The following is a 20,320-nucleotide window of genomic DNA, read 5'->3' on the forward strand; positions in this document are numbered from 1 at the left end:
CTCCAAAGACCAACGCGGGAAAGAGCCGCGAGGTCTCCAGCGCGTTTCCGTTTCCAACCTGAACTTCCGGTTCGTTAGCCGGTTCCGGGCCCCGTTTTTCACTTCCGGTCGCCCTCGGTTCCGCTGCGGCTGGTTCCTGCGTCCACTGCTGCCGGTTCCGCCGCGCTCCAGGTGAGGGGACGCAGGACACCCCGGGGCGCTGCCCATGGAGAGGCCGTTGGGGCTGGGGGACCGCAGCGCAGTACCTCTGTTCGCGCGACGCGGCCACCACTGCGGCGGGCCGCGGCGGGCTGGAGGCTGCTCCTGGGCGCCCTGGGCCGCGTCCGACCCAGTCTGCGGCCCAGGCCTCCGGCCCCGGCCAGCTCGTCGCAGGGGCCTCTGCCCGCCCATCCGGCCTTCTCGCTTCTGTCGTGGGCTTCTCGATCCCCAGTGGGTTTTGCGTCCCCTAACTTCATTCCTCCCTCCTCTGGGGTTTGTGCATCCGTCGTCCTCACCTTCCCTGTTGAAGGCATCCGGCCTCGGGGGTTTTGAGCCTCTCCCATGCTTGTATGCTGTCCGAGACCATTCACTTCCCATAGCTGTCGTCTCTGCGCTACTTCGCGGTTGGCTGCTGGTGTGCTGTAGGCTTGTTGAAAAGTTGACCTCTCAATTCCCCCAGCTGTTAACTTTTAATGCTGTTAGTTTCAAATTTTCGCCTTTGCTGTACGTTTTAGTCGTGTGGTCTGGGACAAGTTGTTTTCTTTCTCAGTTTTCTAATCTGTCTAATGCGGACAGCAGTCATGAGATGAGGATTGCGAAAACCAAGTGAGATACGTTGTTTAGCATGTTGTCGTTATTCCGTCACTGCCACCATTCGTCTTTAGAGTTTGCGAAGTGCTGTCACGGGTGTTACCTCACGCGTTAACAACGCTTCTTGTTAAGTAAATATCAATCGCCTTATTTCGAGGTAGGAGTTTTGGAATGGACTAGGCAAGTCAGTACAGTATGGTAGACAGAAGAACTAATTCAAGCAGCTGCTCTTGACTCGAGGTTCACCGTAAAGATGAGATCCTTACTTGTGTGGGTTTAATTGCCAACCACTCCCACCCCCCAATCAGTTTTCGGTTTATAAATCTGATAGGGTCTAGAATGATACAAAATATTCGAATTGTGTGAGAAAGAAGGTTAAATGTGAAAACATAAAAGGACTCAGGGATTTGCTTTGTGTGTTTTGTTGTGAATGATCTGAGATGAGGTTCAAAAGGAGTTCTAAGGACTATGCATTTAAAATTTTGGTGGGGTTTGTTTTTTTATGCTTGGTACAGTAGGTCAGTAGCCAACTTGGAATTCCCACTAGCGGTGTAGGTGTACAATGTATAACATTTGTATACTACTTTACTAAGCATGCAGAGCCCACACCATCTGGCATATTTTCTTTTTTTGCTGGGAAAATTGAAGTCTAGAGCACTGGCTCTCAAACTTTTAGTATGTCTCGAGATGTGGGTGAGGGGGAGGCTGGGGCAGGGATTGTTAAAACACAAATTGCTAGGTCCTTTCTCTCCAACCCCAACTGTAATTTTAACAAGTTACCGTGTAGGGTCATGCAGTTGATTGATCTGAGGCCACACTTTAAGAATACTGGTCTAGAGGTGAAATGACTTGTCCAGGCACATCTGGAGCTCAAGTGATCTCCAAACTCCACCCCCCCCCCATAAACTGTGTAAGTGCTGTTTGCACTCTCAGTTCTTAGAGATTTTCATTTTTATTTCCACTTTCACAGAGAAGTAATATTTAAACCATATTTTAGTTTGGCTCAAAAGGCTTCTTTAGCTCTTTATTGAGAATCATAACATTTGTTAGGGAAAGTTATCTCTAACAGAATACATTGCCCTAAATTAACTCTTTATGTAAATTTCAGTAGAGCAGATAAAACATAACAGCATAAATATAAGTGATTTTTCTGGTGTTCTCTTCCAGTGGACATGTTGAAGACGTCTTAAGTTTCTAAGTTACTTTTGCATATTATGATTCACAATTTGCCTTCCTGCAGCTGGTCATAATCCAGGGAGAGTGCAATCAAATATTTCATTGAACAAGCAATAACATTTGGAAATGGAGATTAGGAAATTCAGTTCCCTGAACTGGAGGTGGGGGGATGGATTTAGGAAAATTGATAGAAAGTTTCAAGGAAGAAGAGACCTACATGCTATTGTTGATGAGTATAACACCCAGTACTTGACCAATCTATGCTTGTATCTGTGCCTGTGGGTTTTGTATTTACTGATCTTTGACACCTTGCCTCCTGTAGGTCCCAATTTAAGAGAAGCAGTTGTGATGTAGGGGAAGAAACATGAGATTTAGTCAGAAGACCTGTTCTGTTACTAGCTCTGTGCCCATAAGCAGATTACTTAACCTCTCTGAAGTCCCATTTCCTTAATTATAAAAGAGGGACAATTCTTATCAACCTGTTAAATGACATTGCATTAAAACTGTCCAGTTTGTTAAATATGAAACACGTAATGGCTGTACTTTTCATTTAGCACAGTGCCTGGAACACTTCTGCTCAAGTTGTTAAGAAAATTTATCTGGCCAGTACTTATTTATGTATTGCTTACTATGTGCCAGGTCTATGTGACTTATAAATATTAGCTAATTTAATTCTCATAAGAACTCCAAAGTAGATAGTATTCTTATCTTTAGTGTACAGATAAGGAAACCTAGACAACTTCCCAAAGTCAAATAGCTAATAAGTGGGGTAGCTGGGATCTGAACCTAGGTACTCTGGCTCTAGAGTTTTAACAACTCACTGTGCCACTTCTCAAGTGTTAAATGAGTATGAAAGTTCCATCATAGCATAAACCTAGTCAAACAGAGAGGGAGGGATAGGTAGCTGATCATTTGCAGCTTAACAGTCGAACAGGGAGAATTGGACAGATCTTTAGGAAGTAGTAACTTTAAGCCAAAAATTGGGAGGGTAGAGTAATTTTAACTTTGAGCCCTAAGTACTTTTGGTGTTCTGGTAGCATTTCTGTAAGGAGAAAATGTTATTTTTCCACCATCAAATTGTAAAGTGGGACTCAAACTGCATTGCTCCTAAAACTTAGTTACAAGTTTGGCTACACCTTTGCTATTATCTATTTTAACTTAATTACTTCTGTGTCCCTTTCTTTTTAGGTGTCTTTTTCTGAGTGAAAGCTGCTTGATCATATGTTTCAAGGATGGCCCTCCCTATCATCGTAAAATGGGGTGGACAGGAATATTCAGTGACCACACTTTCAGAAGATGATACCGTGCTAGATCTCAAACAGTTTCTGAAGACCCTTACAGGAGTGCTACCAGAACGCCAAAAGTTACTTGGACTTAAAGTTAAAGGTAATTCTCTCCTCACTTTAAACTTTTTGCATTGATATATTTATGAATTTTTATGTTAGTTATTTTTTCTCTTTATTAAGTTTTTCCCTTGGAGATTTCTTTGTTAGGGATATTCCTAAAATTGTTTTATGATAAAAGTAAGAATATTAAAAATTACTTGAAAATACCACCACTATTAAGATTACTTTTGATTCCTGTGACAGTTGGTGTTTGCTGGTTAAATCTTTGGCCCTAGAAGTCTCAGGTAAAACAGTGTGATTTCTGACATCGGTGTTCTAGCACAGATTTTTCATTACAGCTTAGTTCTTGTACTCTCCCTAAATTATCTTTTTTGCTTCAAAAGTAATGATGATTTAAAATGATGATTTAAAAATTATAAGTAGTGTTCATATCCAGTCTGAAAGGGACTTTCATGGTGTTTGTGTTTGTCATATCACTGAAAGGTGAATCTTGGATAGCAATAAATTCTAGTTTTATCTTGTGCTCAGTGTTCAAGACTTTCTGGAGAACATCTTCATCTTGAACAACAAAATAAAACATGAATTTATTTTGTTTAGCTGGTTGAATAAAGGTGTTCCTCTGAGATGGAGTTGGGAAAAAAACAAATCTTGTATTAGTTGCTACTTTTTAGTGTGTTAGGCATTCAGCAGTGACCGTTTGTTAATTTAAGGAAAAAAAAAAAACTGCTGTGAAATCTGTACCAAAACTTTTAATGTCAGGGTTTTGTATAATGGGATAGTGAAACTAGCACCTGAACTTTAGTGAGAAAACAGTCATTTGCTTGTATTGTAGGCAAACCTGCAGAAAATGATGTTAAGCTTGGAGCTCTCAAACTGAAACCAAATACTAAAATCATGATGATGGGAACTCGTGAGGAGAGCTTGGTAAATGTTTACTTTTGTTACCATTTGTCCATTTGAAGATATGATTTATATTACATTGTTGTATCATGGTTTTAATTGTGGTAAAATTGTCAGTTTGGCAATCAGTGAAAAATAAAAACTTCAGTGTATGTGGTATTAACTCAGTGGAAAACAAATACTAGGGAACTTGTTAGTATATAGTTAGCCATAAGCATAGTAGTAGTGCAAATGGTCAAATTTAACATGGTAAATCTGCCCAGTAAATGTGTATAGTGGATTACAAAATATGGAAATTTTCTCATAGTGTGTGTTTGAAAGATTCTTGAACTCAGACTGTATCTTTTATTTGCTTTTTATGTTGTGCATGTATTTGTTATGTTGAAGACAGTCTAGTAAAACGAAACTATTTTTCATCTTAATAGGAAGATGTCTTAGGTCCACCTCCTGACAATGATGATGTTGTTAACGACTTTGATATTGAAGATGAAGTAGTTGAAGTAGAAAATAGGTAAGTGCTTTATACTATAAAAGGAAATGGGTTGTAATGTGATAAAAAAGTGAATGTTTCACCTGATTTTATTTTTCCATTAGGGAAGAAAACCTACTGAAAATTTCTCGCAGAGTAAAAGAGTATAAAGTGGAAATTTTGAATCCTCCCAGGGAAGGGAAAAAGCTTTTGGTACTAGATGTTGATTATACGTTATTTGGTAAGTCAGCTAAAATTGTGCTTCATCCTCTGTTACCCATAACAATTCTCTTTTTTCCTTTTGTTTGTTTTTTTCCTTCCAATATAAAATACCTTACATTTTATATTAATACATTATTATAAAAAGTGTATCATTCATTGTAGAAGATCCTGAAGTCATCTGTAATCCCAAACCCCCAAAATAACTATTCTTATATTTTGAAGTGTATCTTCTAGGTGTGTTTGTATGTATATCCTTTTTACTTTTGCTTAATGATATTTTGAGTATCTCAGTCATTTAATATTACTCATTATGAATTAACGTTACATATTTTTTGGTCACCACTACTCTAGTTTATGAATGTATCTTAATTTAGCCACATCATTCTCTGTTGATTAACATTTAAATTTTTTGAGGATTATTTAAAAATCATTTTTTATATTTTTCCCCTAGTTTTTCTTTTAATTATGTTCAGATCCTTTTTTTTAAGATTTTATTTATTTATTTGACAGAACACAAGCAGTTTGTTTTTCATGTCACAAAATAACGTCTATATTTTATAGACTATATGAAAACTAAATTTGCAGTTTACTATATAAGCCTGAACTCTGGGTATTGCTCTTTCCAAAATAAATAAAATTGATTAATTAAAATTGAATCACAGTGATATTAAATTGTATGTTTTCAAAGATGTCTGTTTGTCAACCAGTGCAATTCAGTCTCAAGTAGTTTGCATTTGAATGTTTATATTACATTTCATAATTTTCATATATCAGGTACTTGTCCAGGATAACAAACTAGTAATCATCTATGACTGGTTTTCTTTTAGACCATAGGTCTTGTGCAGAGACTGGAGTAGAATTAATGCGGCCATATCTTCACGAGTTCCTAACATCTGCATATGAGGATTATGACATTGTTATTTGGTGTAAGCTATAGTTTTTGTTTAGATTTCCATGCAAATAAACTTGTTCTATAAATTATTCTGCTTTGTAAAATATGACTTAAAATGACTTGTGGTTAAATATAAATTTTTCATTTGTCTCAGCAAATAGCTGATGAAACATATTTGACTTTGTTGCATCACAGAATAAACTTATACATGTATTTGCCAGTACCACTGAAGTAGATTAATATGGGGAAAGAGTAGATTGTGGTGTCAGAGTAAAAATGATCTTATTTTCATAAACCCCACCTTGATTAGGACCTTTTCTTTTTTATCTTTACTGTAGAATCTTTGATGCTTCAGGATTTTGTTGCTTTATCCTTTCTTTATTACTCTAGTTTCAAAACACTTGGAGAAAGACGTATAAAAAAAATCACAGTGATGTTCTTCAGAAATAAAGGAATATGAATTAACTTAAGGAAAATTAAATGGACTAAAGCAGTATTACTCAAATTGTGGTCTGTGGACCATTCCAGGAACTTACAGGTCTGTGATAAGATCATGAGTTTGCTCCAGAAACTAAATTTACTACATTGCTGAGCACACTGTTTAGTTCAGTGGACATTTTGTTGTGGCAAGAGTTTATTGAGAAGGGAAACAGTGCATTAATTTATATCTTACCTACCACAGACATTTAAAGTTGCTTCTTGGCAAACCAAAAGCAGAAAAGAGCTATCCTGATTGTGAATTAAATAAAATCTCATCATGAAAAATGCTACATTTAATTGTACTAGGTTTTAGATGAGTGACCACAAAGATAATACTTCAGTCTTTAAATTTCCTTTGTACTTTTCCTTTAATAAGAGTATCCCCATTGTTCAGTATGAATATGAGTTCACAGCCATTTAGATTAAATACCGGTTTTCTGGTTTTTAATTTAAGGGAGGAAAGCTTCTTGGGAACAAATTTTTCTTCAGCTGATACCTGAGATGACATTTGAGAAAAAAGTTTTCTTCTAAATATTACTAAAGTAGACTTAGAAATTTAGAAAATTTTTTACAATCTTATATTTAAAATAAGTTATTTGTGTAAATTATGATATCTTATGGTAGTATGTTGAAAAGGGGCACTTCACTTTGGAGCTGAATAAATTTTAATAATTTTAAAGCTTTAATTCTGACTTTGTCCTTACTTTGCGATACTGGACAGGTCAGTTATCTCTGAGCCGTAAGTTCCTCATTAGAAATGAAGATAAGTAAACTTGTATTACAGGGTAGTTTTAAAAATAAGTGTCAGTATAGCAACTAGTACTATGTCTGATATATAATAATTACTTAATTGGAAACCCTTTTAGTTAGCTATGAATATTTTTGTTTTTCATCTGGAAATTGTAGACCTAAAATAGTGAATTTAAAAAATTGTTTTTCACTCATGACTGTTGTCATCGTAGATATATTAGTCTCTAAAATTTTATTTATTTATTTATTTATTTATTTATTTATTTATTTTGTCTCTAAAATTTTAGTTCAACTGACCAGTTTCATGTGTAATGTGATTCTTTCAGTTTGTGTTTGTGTGCTAAAGATTCTTATTTTTAGAACTCAGGTACCTCTCTCGTCTTTAAAAGAATAGGTACACACATACACATGCTGTAAACATTTTAACTCCTTTTCCCTTTTTAAACATTTTACTTGGTAATAGCTATGTAGTTTAGTCCAGTAACGTGGGACCAGAAGGGTATATTAAACTGAAGGTTGAATTTTAATATCAGTGATCTCAAAACTCAGTGGTGTCTGGCAGTGAGCAGTTATGTATATAGCAGAATTTATGAATTTAGTTGTCTCATTCTCATTGTTAAAAGCTCCTAGACTCAGTAAGTTTCCTGAGCCTGGCAAAATGTTGATTTTTTACTGGACCTAGTGATTTTTTTTTTTTTTTTTTTAGATTTTACCTATTTATTTGACAGAGAGAGATCACAAGTAGGCAGAGAGGCAGGCAGAGAGAGAGGAGGAAGCAGGCTCCCCGCTGAGCAGAGAGCCCGATGCAGGGCTCGATCCCAGGACCCTGGGATCATGACCCGAGCCGAAGGCAGAGGCTTTAACCCACTGAGCCACCCAGGTGCCCCTGGACCTAGTGATCTTTAACATCAACTTTTGGCACATAACATTAATCTGCTTATATTGATATATATGCCAGTGCATTGTGTGGCCATGGCAACATGGAAGTAAATTGAAGATCCAGGCACCCTATATATGAGGATTGGTAGAGAATAGTGTCAGGGCTGTTTTTAAACAGGAATTTAGGTCTTGATTTATAAATTTCCTAGATTCAAAATTCATTTGAACATTGGTTACCTGTATCTTTTAGATGAAAGTTAACATTCTATTCTGCATTAATGCACTAAAAGTAAGTTTATAAAAACTTAAAATTATCATAAATATATTAGGAATTATATATAAATATATTTTATCCTAAATAAAGTTTAATTATATCCTAAATATATTAGGAATTATTATTTGTGATGCATTTGAACTTTTAATCTTGCTTAGAAAACTTATTTATACAGAAGAAAAAGTTTTTAAACGAAATTCAAGCTTTTCATTTGTATCGTATTATCATTCTTCATATTTTAGCCGCAACAAATATGAAGTGGATTGAAGCTAAAATGAAAGTAAGTGTGAGACAATCCATTTAAGAATGTTTTGGAATTGTATATGTCTTTTTTGAAGTTTCAAGTTGAATTAATCTCATTCTCATTGGAGGGCATTTAATAGATAAACAATTGCCATTATCAGGAGTAGAGGTGTGTTTAAAGTCTGATTAATGGTGGAATGTATTGTGTAATTAAGTCTTTTTCAAGAAAAAGTACAGCAGAGCTCCATTCCTTTTTACCCCCATTTTACAGTAATGCCTTTTCCCCCCCTTCTTTTGCTTTGGTGTGTAATGAAGAAGTGATGTTCTTCTGAAATATATAATGGGATATAATCTACTTCTAGTTTATTTTCTTTGGACTTTGATTTGTTGGCTTAAACAAAACTAAAAAACTTAGTACTTGTTGAGCAAGGTGTGGTGGCCAGTTGGGTAGGAAGTTGGCATTATGGGAAATTATAGCTGGAATATTCAGAAAACCTGGAATTTTTCATATTATATTTTAACCACATGGATATTTGGATTTATAGGAGCTGGGAGTGAGCACAAATGCAAATTATAAGATTACCTTCATGTTGGACAGTGCTGCTATGATAACAGTGCATACTCCAAGGAGAGGATTAATAGATGTAAGAAATCATTTTACTTCTGTTTAAAGACTTGTTTATTTTCTAGTATACTTTTTGTATTTATGTTGATGCAATTAAGTACAGAAAAAGTTGAGAAGTACATCTGGATACTAGTAAAGTATCAGTTAACAGTGGATAGTAAAGTATCAGTTGAGTTGGATATGGGAAGATGTATGTAAGGCTAATAGATTGGAATATTATTGATAGAATTAAGGATCTTGAGCAAGACTGTCAAGAATGATCATGGATAATTGTCCCTTGATGATGGGAGTATAGTGTTGCTCAAAACAGAATAGGTGAGAAAAAATACTGAAATACCATCAAGGAAGATACTAGAAGCAAACCAAAACATATTCACCCTGCTCTATATAAAACTGATAAGTAAAAGCAGAAAGCATGTAATTTGGTGTGATGTATGTGTAACCCTGGAGAAGAGCAACAATAACCATTAGAGAAAAGGGTTGAGCTAAAAAGATGAGGGTTCTTTACTTTGTTTACTCGTCAAGTAACAGTCCTGTTATTGAGTTCTTACTCGAAGGTGTTGTAATAGTCACTGTTTTTTGGGGGAATGTTAAATGTAGTTGTGTTTATAATAGTGAAAAATTAGAAAAATAAAAATAAATCTGGTGGTCGCTGAAGAGCAGATAGGTGAGGGGATGGATGAAAAAGATGAAGGGTATAAAGAAAGACACATTTCCAGTTATGAAATAAATAATGGAGATAAAAGTACAGAATAAGGTATGTATGTAGTCAATAATGTGATAACATTGTATGATGACAGATGGTATACTTATCATGGTGAGCACTGAATAAGGTATAGAATTGTCCAGTCACTGTGTTGTACACTTGAAACTGATATAACACTGTATGATAATTATACTTAAAGAAAAAAATGAATAAGTCCTCAATATCTAATAGTAGGGAATTGGATATAAAAATTTTTGTTCATCCATAAAATGGAATGAAGCCATTTGATGTAACAGAATATTTAGTGATTAAAATTTTTTCATGATTCTTCATAAAGAAGTACTTAGCAATATTTGCAGACTGTTAGAAATTGTTTTGTTTTGTAAAGATTTTTTTTATTTGACAGAGAGAGAGAGACAGCGAGAGAGGGCACACAATCAGGGGTAGTGGGAGAGGGAGAAGCAGGTTTCCCGCTGAGCAAGTAATCCAGTGCGGGGCTCTTTTGCAGGATCCTGGGATCATGACCTGAGCCGAAGGCACACTTACTGACACCCAGGTGCCCCTAGAAGTAGTTTTTAACCCTTATTCCGTTCAGGTTTCTCCTTAACAAAAGACTATAAATTCTAAGCTATTGATGTTTATAAAAAAGAGTGGAGGAGGAGCACCTGGATGGCTCAGTCAGTTAAACTTGGACTCTTGGTTTTGGCTCAGGTCATGATCTCAGGGTTCTGGGCTCCAGCCCCACAAGGGGTGTGGTAGGCATGGAGTTTGCTTGAGATTCTCTCTCTTCCTCTCCCTCTACCCATTTCCCTGCTCCTGCACTCTCCCTATCTCTCTCTAAAATAAATAAAATCTTTAAAAGAAAGAAAAGACCAGAGGTAAATAAATCCTTGGTAATGACTGGATTATACGTAATTAAAAATTTTCCTGTGTGCTTTTCTGTGTTTTCAGTTTTTTGTTTTGTTTTGTTTTGTTTTGTTTAACAGTCAGCAGTATTATTTCTTTAATTGAGAACAAAGTAGTCCACATTTTAGGGAACAAATGGCACTTAACATAATTAGAAAATGACAGCACTACTTAAGAGGATGTAGGATTTTAACCCTGGGTGTCATAAACTAAAATTCTTGTCCTATTTCTTGAAGCTTTTGTTAGCTAAGAAAATGAAGACTCTGGTTTACTGTGTCAGTTCCATATTTATCTTGAAGTATTTGGGGGGTTTGTTTCAGTAGTAAACAAAGAGTAAAAACTAAGGCAAATAAAAATATTTTAGAATAATAAAATAATTTTTAAAAACATTTTTTGCAGTAGCTAGGACACTAAGAAAAAAGTGTCTCTCTATATTAAAATAAGTTCTAGAAAGAAAAAGAGAAACGTTTTTAAATGACAACCTTTTAACCATTTATTTACTACCATTTAGTCTCCTATAATTATTATTCTCATATAACTTCATATTACCATAAAAGAGACTCTTGTCTTCAGCAAAAAGTACTTTCTAAAAATTAATTTATTAAAAAAAAATTTTCTGATTGTGTAAAATAAACTCATATGATTCAAAAATAAAAATAAAGTATGTAATGAAAAGTCTTCCTCCTCCTGGTCCTAGCCGCTTAGTCTTCTCTTCCTACTGTTCTTGTGTGGTCTTACAGAGACTTTATGCAAGTACCAACAGGTAAGAATATGTAAGGAGTTATCTTTTTGAAGGCTCATTTTAACACTCAGAAATAAAAGTAATAATTTGCAAATTATAGTGCTTTTGAAGTTAACCAGTTGCCCTGTGGAAATTGTGCACCTGTGCCACTGAATTTAAGACAATCGGTTTTCCTCTACAAAATAATTAAGTTCTGTATTAATAGAAACGGGCACATTGTTTGTTATTAAAGGTTTTCTAGTTTTGAAAACACACCCCCATGTGACACTCAAGCTCTGAGGGGCATGTATTAGCCTAGGAAGTCATGTGACTGCTCAGCAGACAAACAATTACTTTAAATTCTTCTATTTTAAATAATTACTCCTCTTTTGACCCCAAATCTTCATGTTAAAATTATGGGAAGTCTTGTAGTGGGTTTAGTTAGGTAGACGTGAGTGGACCTTTCAGAAGTTAACATTGTGAGATGCATTGTGCTTTCCAGTGTGTTGCGTCTCAGCTGTGGTCTGTTCACATAGCGAGTGGTCAGTGTCCTACCGGAGGAAGGGAGTGCTCTGATGTAGTTTGGGCATTTTGAAGTATATCTGCTTTTAAGAAAGGATGAACTATTGATAAAATTTGAGTTAAATCTAAACTTTTGTTCTAAGGTAAAGCCTCTTGGTGTTATATGGGGGAAGTTTTCGGAGTTTTACAGCAAAAAAAACACCATAATGTTTGATGACATAGGAAGAAATTTTCTAATGAACCCACAGAATGGACTAAAGGTAAGACATAATTTTGCTTGCTATGCCTATGTAATCTGGAGTTTATACTAGAACTTGAGCGCTGTTGAATTTTATAAATTTTCAGAAGTATTGTATTATGGTCACAGGCAAGAAAGCTTACATATTTAGAATATTCATGTACAGTTGAACATTCTCTCCCACATTGGTACCTTCTTGGTTCGCCAATTCACCCAGGTGTTTTCTGTTTAGTTACCTCTGTGGAACAATATAGGCTTACTCACATTGACTCTCAGCATCTCAAGTGAAAGCAGCAATTTATTAGGGATACAAATCTTAGGATTTCTGATGTTCTGGTTAGCTGGAAAGCTGGCAGTAAGGGTTTATTATTTCTTTTTTAAACTGAAACTAAGGTTTTTGAAAATTCATACAGGGCAGTTAGATATCTTAGAGTTATAAAATGCCAGAGCTAGGAATTTCAGTCACTTTGTCTCCCTTCTTAACTTTATATAAAAAATCTGAGGATCAGAAAATTTGTAACTTGCCCAAAATCATGTATGTAACTGGTTAGTGACAGAATCTGAGTTAGAATTTAAGTGACTTGATTCCTAAGGCCAGTGGTGATCTTCGCATGAAGTCATATGCAATCTTGTGTAGGCATGATAGTAACATTTAATCCTGGTAGCATCGTAAAATTGGTAAGATAAACATTTGAAACTTGACATTTCTGGATGTGGTCTTTAGTGTGTGAGGAAAGATTAGAGACAATGCTGATCTTGTTAGTGAATTGCCACCCTTATAAAAGCTGCTGACTTGGAACAAGAGAACTTGAGGTGGATTGGTGATTATGTTGCTCTCTAAAAATGGTTTCTATTTGAGGCTTTGGGAGAAGTTTACCAGGTGTGAGGTATAGGAATAAATTCTTGAGTAAAGTTTCAATTGCTCGTTGGGACGCCTGGGTGGCTCAGTTGGTTGAGCGGCTGCCTTCGGCTCAGGTCATGATTCCGGCGTCCTGGGATCGAGTCCCGCATCGGGCTCCTTGCTCAGCGGGAGCCTGCTTCTCCCTCTGCCTCTGCCTGCCATTCTGTCTGCCTGTGCTTGCTCTCTCTCCCTCTCTCTCTGACAAATAAATAAAATCTTTAAAAAAAAAAAAAAAAAGTTTCAATTGCTCGAAACCAAATTCTCTATGAAACTAATGTTTAATACCTGTTCAGGAAAAGAGATGAAGTCATGATCTTCAAGAATGATTTTTGAGGAAAGCTTTATCTTAAAAAAAAAAAAAAATACAGTCATTAGTTTCATATGTGTTTAGAACAAACTTTATTTTCCCAGCCCACATTTAGGCCCTACTTATCTCTGGAGGTAGAGGTGATATAAATGTCTAGTTTTTCATATTACTTTAGAACAGGATTTTTTTTAACTAGGTATTCCATAGAATCATTGAAGGAATTTCTAAAAATACATGTCTACAATCCCCCCAAATTTTAATTCAGGGGAGGTATTTTTAAACATTCCACTGATAATCTCTCACATGTCTCTTTTTGAAAACCTCTTTTAACAAGGTAGTTATTAATGATTTGCCCACATTGACATAGAAACAGTTTTGAAATTGAGAACTATTCTGTGTTTTGTTATGGTTTCATAATGTTCTTGATAGAAGTCTCAAAAGAGATTTCACAGAGATCTTAAAGATGACTGCTTATTTTTAAAACAGTAAACTTCTAATGATATAAACTTGCTAATCTTAAAGTTTGACACAGAATATAGAAGGCATTGTGAATTATGAGTACAGTACTGAACTACAAAAACTTTAGTTTTGGTCGTGGATAAATCAGTACCCTGAAAATTTCATTTTTATTTATATAAGGAAATGATATAAGAGAATGCAGATAATCTAGACTATCTTAAGTTCCTAAAAATGTTTCTTTGGTATGAGACTACAGTGGTCATATATATTCTGCCCTGCTAGTGAGATCGTTTTTAAAGAATGATACAGTAATAAGTGATTATGCTAGAACAAGTGATGTTAAGTGAATAGTAGACTTTTTTCCACTTAACTAGTTTAACTTTTAAAGTTAAAAAAGAGTCATAGGAATATTTTAGTTTTGCGATTTAATAGTGCTTACAACCAAATATATAGAAAGTAAAAGTAACTTAGCAGGGCCTTGGTAAACTAGGGATCACATTGTACATTGTATCTTAATAGTTTAAAAGTTAGCATGTTGTCTTCACAGTTTTTATTTGAATGAAGGAATACTCTGAAATATTATAATATTACCCAAGATTATGTAGAAACTCATTTCACAAATCATGATATCATGCCTCTTTACTTCCAGCCCCAGGACTTAAGCAGGGTCTGATTCTTCAAAAGACCCTTCTCTTGATCTCCCACATTCATTGCTGCTGCTGTGAAACAGCACTGCCCACTCTCCCTATTTGGAAGCAGGATCTCCTACAAGTGTTTGCTTCTGCACAGACTCACTCTGGTGCCCTTAAAGTTATGGGAGCCTGGCTGACTGACAGCTGTGGAGGTCCCTGGCACCAAGCTATTCTGATGGGAGTATAACATGTGGAAGAATAGTGGTGTGTTTTTCCAATAATAGAAAAGTATATAAGAAATACTTAGGGGCCCCTGGGTGGCTCAGTGGGTTAAAGCCTCTGCCTTCGGCTCAGGTCATGATCCCAGGGTCCTGGGATCGAGCCCCGCATCGGGCTCTCTGCTCCGTGGGGAGCCTGCTTCCTCCTCTCTCTCTCTCTCTGCCTGCCTCTCTGCCTACTTGTGATCTCTGTCTGTCAAATAAATAAATAAAATCTTTAAAAAAAAAAAAAGAAAGAAATACTTAAAACCTTTCCTGTTCTTGATAGGGTATGGACTTCTTTAGGTTCATTGTTCTCAACCAGAGACAGAATTAAATGTCATCTGTTTTTCAGTGTTACTGTGTAAAATTAATAACTAATAGGCAGTTTATATTTTCTCTAAATCACAATAAGGATATATTAATACCTTACTAAGTATGATTTATTCAGTCCTTATATGTGTGTTTTAGGAGCATGATTATAAAAAAATAATTTTTATAAAATGAAAAAATCCAAATATAAATAGAACTGTATAGGAATTATGCAAGGAGCTCCTACCTATGCATCATTCAGCTTAAACAACTTATTAATTCATAGATGATTATGTTTGCTCAGTATGCTACCTACTTCCCTCTCTAATATTTTGAAGAAAATCCCAGAATATCATCTTATCTGAAATTAATTAAAAATTTTTGGAAGGCTATCTTGAGTTTTATAAAGATATTTGAGCTGATATCTGAAAAAGCAAAACTATTTGAACTGTGACATTAAGAAAAGTGCTTAAAATTTATAATTTAAGGGGTACCTGGGTGGCTTAGTGGGTTAAAGCCTCTGCCTTTGGCTCAAGTCGTGATCCCAGAGTCCTGGGATTGAGCCCTGTATCGGGCTCTCTGCTCGGCAGGGAGCCTTCTTCCCCATCTCTCTCTCTGTCTGCCTCTCTGCCTACTTATGATCTCTCTCTGTGTGTCAAATAAATAAATAAAATCTTTTAAAAAAAATCTATAATTTAACAAATCATTATGAAGATAATACATGTAATTACCACCTAAGTCAAGGTATTAATATCCCCTACTAATTACAATTCTCTGCTCTACCATCCTGACTTTCATGCTTTTGAAATGAATACTTTTAATCATAAAATATATCAGCCTTTAAAATTTGGAAAATAGACTTCTTTTTATGGGAAAACTCTTGTATAATTAAAAAAATATTTTTATGGAGACTTTAATGATAATGTGATAAAATGTGAGAGGACATATTATATAAACGTATAATATATTAGCTATATAAAATTTATAGAAAAATACTGAAATGAAGATCATTATTGTTAAAATTTATCTCACTCCCCTGTTGGATCACACTTCTATTTGGGTTAACTTTTTATAAACTGGGTGACATAAGGTATTTATTTAGAAAGAAGCAGCTGAGTTGATAGAAGAGAAAAAAATCTAGCAGTTTTGTAAAGTAAGAAGCCATGTAGGGCTCAAATGCTTGAAGAAAGTTGGTGTTGTCAGGTTCAGACTGCAAAGATAACAATAAGGTACATGAGGTAGAAGGGCTCTTAACTGGGCACTGTAAACATTGTACATGGACTCTCAGTTTATTACACTGAGATAGTGCAGAAGTCATTTTTAGTACTGACATCCTTAGTAATATTTTTATCTTGTTAACTGAATTTGAATGAGAGGATAGTGTAGATTTGTGCTAGTTTCCTTATTGCAATGTGAAGTGTTGAATGTTTGTTTTCTAACAGATAAGGCCTTTTATGAAAGCGCACCTAAATCGAGATAAAGACAAAGAACTTTTAAAGTTAACTCAGTACCTCAAGGAGATAGCAAAATTAGATGACTTTTTGGACCTAAATCACAAATACTGGGAAAGGTAAGTGCTAAATGTTTATTCATTTCCTTTTCACAGTAGTGAATGAAAACATTGTCTGGTGACCCTGGTATACACATAATTCTGAACTTTTATTTGAGATGGGCGAATTCTAAAACTATTTTCTAATGCAGTGACTGTTCTCCCAAAAGTTTGTTTCCCTTTCATCTTAATCTCTACCTTGTTCATAAACCTGCATCTCTTAAGATCTTTAATACTTAGAGGAGAGAAGATTTGAGACTGGTATACATTTGTGTTGCTACTTATAAGTTATTTTGTGACACTGGATAGGTCACTGTTTTTTTTTTTTTTTTTTTTTTTTTTTTAAGATTTTATTTATTTATTTGACAGAGAGAGATCACAAGTAGACAGAGAGGCAGGCAGAGAGAGAGAGAGAGGGAAGCAGGCTCCGTGCTGAGCAGAGAGCCCGATGCGGGACTCGATCCCAGGACCCTGAGATCATGACCTGAGCCGAAGGCAGCGGCCCAACCCACTGAGCCACCCAGGCGCCCCGATAGGTCACTGTTTTATGGAATCATATAGGAAGGTAGTCCCTGTTCTCATACTATAAAATAAAGTCACGATAGAACACACTAAAAAGTTTCCTGTTAAAATCACTCTACAGGTAACCTTTCTGTATAGCAGAAAAATTACAAAACTGTAATCCAGTATTGAAACAATCACTTAATGATTTTCCTTTCTAAAGAAAACCACCATAACCATCTTGATGTGTGGTCTTCTAGTCTTTTTTCTAAGCACAAACATATGCACACATTTACATATAGCACGCATATGAACATCAAGATTCTGAAGCAGGGAAAACCTCTGGGGAAGTGGACAGGATTATAGTATACTGCAAGTCAGTTTTTGGAATTTGATTTTTAAAGATCTGCTTGCATTAATGCAGCAACAAAAGAAACTATTCATGTAATAACAACAGTTTAGCTTTTTAGATCACTCTGATAGATAGCTTCTTATTAGATGATTCTCATAATCCTATTAGGAAGGTAAGGCAGGCATTTTTATCCTTATCTCCAAATTATTGATGATGTAACAAAGGCATGAAGTTAATAAATGCCACAAAGTAAGCAAGTTTTGCACCATTAAAACATGTCCAGGTCTTCTGATTTTAAGACCTCATTCCCCACCCCCCATACTGCTGAGTGTAGTAATTTGTAAACGTGAGAAATAGAAATGTAAAAATTTGAATTTAATGGTAGATTCCTATCAAATAATATGAAGGAAAAATTATTTGCTTAGTAAATAAAAGTCTTTTTATTTTTACACTCTTGATCAGAGTCCTTTAGTGTCTGTTTCCCACAGTCTTTACTCAAGAAAAATAAGATCTTTAAATGAGTTTGAGGTTCTTTTCAGATATTACACTGTTAATGGATCACTTTCACATTAGGAAGTCAGGCAGTACAAAGGGAGGGGAGCGCAGTTTCCAGAGCCTTGTTTTGAATCTCAGCTCTGCCACTTTCTGGTTGGTCGAACTTGGGCAAATTGCTTAGCCTCTTCGTGCTTGTAAAATAGGAATAAGTTCTAGAAGAAAGCTCTTCACAGAGCTGTTGTGGGGATGAATGAATTAATATCCGTACTTAAAATAGTGGTTGGCACATAAAAACAATCAGCAGATATGAGCGATTACTAACCATTATTACTCATCTGGAGAAGTTTTATTATTAAAATGAACCACTGCTTTTGGGAGAGAGTTAGATGGTATTGTGAATGTATCATGATTCAGCTAAGACATCTTTGTTTCTTGCAGGTATCTGTCAAAGAAGCAAGGACAGTAGTTACAAGCTGTACTAGCAGTTATTGAGGATACTTGAGATCACAAACTTCTTGCTTTTATGCTAGAAATCATTATGATAGTGCTGGACACTGCAGTGAATATCAGACTGCTTATACTTGGTCTTCCAGTTTTTTGTAAATTTAATTTTATATTTTTTGAAGATCATAGCAATATGCTAAAAATATCCTTTTTTCCCCTATATGAATATACTGTTACTCTTAAAAAATATTTTCTCCAGCATTGAGTACTGAGTCCCCCCGCCCTCCACACACACACACACACAAGTCGACAAAAATGTATACTCAACAATGTCATTTTGTGGCTTTGGAAACAAGTTATGTCTTGTGTTTTTGTCTCCTTGTGTTATTGTCTGACTAAATCTAAGACCAAATCCATCTTGAAACTACTGCTTTTCCCTTTAAAACCAAAAAAAATTTTTTGTGTGTAAGGAATCTAGTTTGGTATGCTTAAAATCACCAAGAATTTTTTATTCTTTTGTCATAGACACAGTTTCTCTTCTTATTGTGCACGATTTACATCTCTAAATTTTGAGCTGTCTCAGCTTGGTCTATATGTGTGTCTGTGTTCTTTGAGTAAAACTGGAAAACGTCAGCTGTGATACAAGTGTGTCTCATAGTATGAGAAATAGAAAACATAAGACTGAAGAATAAAAACTAAGGAACAAAAGTTATTTTTTTGATGGCTAAGTAGAAGCACTTCTGCCTAAAACCATTGTCATAAAAGCAATTAAAGGCAATACATTTTTAAGGGGACATCTCACTGGTTCAGCCCTAGAAAGCATGAACAAAGAGTTTTTGTTCTGTTCCACCTATATCTTGTCTAAGTGTAAACACTGTGTCTCAGTGAAAATATTTAGCCATAAGATTAAAAAAAATTATTTGCAATGCTTACGCCTGCAGATATGTAATGTGACCACTGTTTTGTCTTGACAGTATTGCTTTATACAGTTCTTGTATTTGAAAGGAATCTGACCCTTTCAAATAAACTTGGTGTATATTGTTCTTACGGGACTATTTCAGTGGTGTAAATAATAAATACTTTTTTTTAAAACGTTGGTTTTGCTCTCTACTGTCCCAAATATTTTGCCTCTTTATTGAATCACAAAGTGAAACAAACTTTAGGCTGAAGCAGGGACCTCTTGAAAAAAAACTGAACGTGTATGGTTTAAAAGTGTGCCTATCGTTATTCATTCAGAATTGGTTTTAGTAGGTACTTAGATATGTTAAATTACTTAGTTCTAGTAAGTACCATGTTTTCGGGAAGATAAGCTGTTTTCTTTGTGACAAGTTATTATAAAGATATATGGTGCAGAAGAGTTTGAGAACACTTAAATAATTAAAATGATCCAATTAAAAACATATTACTAAATTATGAGGCTAAATTTAAATATTTAAAGATGAAGTAGAATTTTTTGGAACATTCATTTCACTGGGGCATTTTCCCATTATAAAAGGCAGTTTATCATTCCAAGGTAGGCATGGAAAGGGCTTTAATCTTGTTGAGAAAACTGAACACTTAGAACTCTTCAGTTCAATAAAGAGCAGAACGTTTTCTAAATGAATATAAAATACAAAGGTAAGCAAGCCTCAGAAAGCAAGTAGGATTTTTTTAAAAAATCCTCTGCCATTAGGTGGTGCTCAAACCAAAGTTTATTAGCTGATATGTACAATTTAGCAGTTCTGGGGGAACATTGTCACTTACTGAGATCACGTGTCAGCTTACTGAGATCACATGTGTTTTCTAATAGAGTATTGGGAGTTTTACTTTGTTTTCTGCATCTCATGATTTACTGAGCAGATCAGTCTATCTTTGTGTATGTGGCTCATACCACAGAACCAGGAGATGACTTAATTCAGATTCATAGGCTGATGAAACAGCAAGTTAGTTTTACAATATATTACGTTCCAAACTTTTAAGCAGTTGGCTCTTAG

General features: G+C 35.3%; 1 protein-coding gene across 3 annotated transcripts; it reads left to right on the plus strand.

Moving 5' to 3' along the window:
- Positions 1-33: 33 nt before the first annotated feature.
- Positions 34-19,443, plus strand: UBLCP1 (ubiquitin like domain containing CTD phosphatase 1). 3 transcript variants are annotated; one of them, XM_047731442.1, is made up of 11 exons: positions 34-171; positions 3,154-3,351; positions 4,144-4,235; positions 4,637-4,722; positions 4,806-4,921; positions 5,730-5,828; positions 8,420-8,457; positions 8,966-9,064; positions 12,044-12,160; positions 16,449-16,576; positions 18,342-19,443. In XM_047731442.1, the coding sequence occupies exons 2-11, from the start codon at positions 3,198-3,200 to the stop codon at positions 18,367-18,369; spliced, it is 957 nt and encodes a 318-aa protein (XP_047587398.1). In that variant the 5' UTR covers positions 34-171; positions 3,154-3,197; the 3' UTR covers positions 18,370-19,443. The 3 variants fall into 3 exon arrangements, with proteins under 3 accessions (XP_047587398.1, XP_047587399.1, XP_047587400.1); XM_047731443.1 differs by lacking the exon at positions 34-171 and adding an exon at positions 306-429; XM_047731444.1 differs by lacking the exon at positions 34-171 and adding an exon at positions 1,592-1,699.
- Positions 19,444-20,320: the final 877 nt, after the last annotated feature.

Source organism: Lutra lutra, chromosome 5 (genome assembly GCF_902655055.1).
Source record: "Lutra lutra chromosome 5, mLutLut1.2, whole genome shotgun sequence".
Classification (NCBI taxonomy): Eukaryota; Metazoa; Chordata; class Mammalia; order Carnivora; family Mustelidae; genus Lutra; species Lutra lutra.

What these genes read in the sequence shown, in the direction of transcription:
- UBLCP1 (XM_047731442.1), top strand. Translation starts at nt 3,198, where the DNA reads ATGGCCCTCCCTATCATCGTAAAATGGGGTGGACAGGAATATTCAGTG. An exon ending in TTATGACATTGTTATTTGGT is followed by an intron (nt 5,829 to 8,419) that starts GTAAGCTATAGT and finishes TTCATATTTTAG; the next exon opens with CCGCAACAAATATGAAGTGG. An exon ending in AATCACAAATACTGGGAAAG is followed by an intron (nt 16,577 to 18,341) that starts GTAAGTGCTAAA and finishes TGTTTCTTGCAG; the next exon opens with GTATCTGTCAAAGAAGCAAG.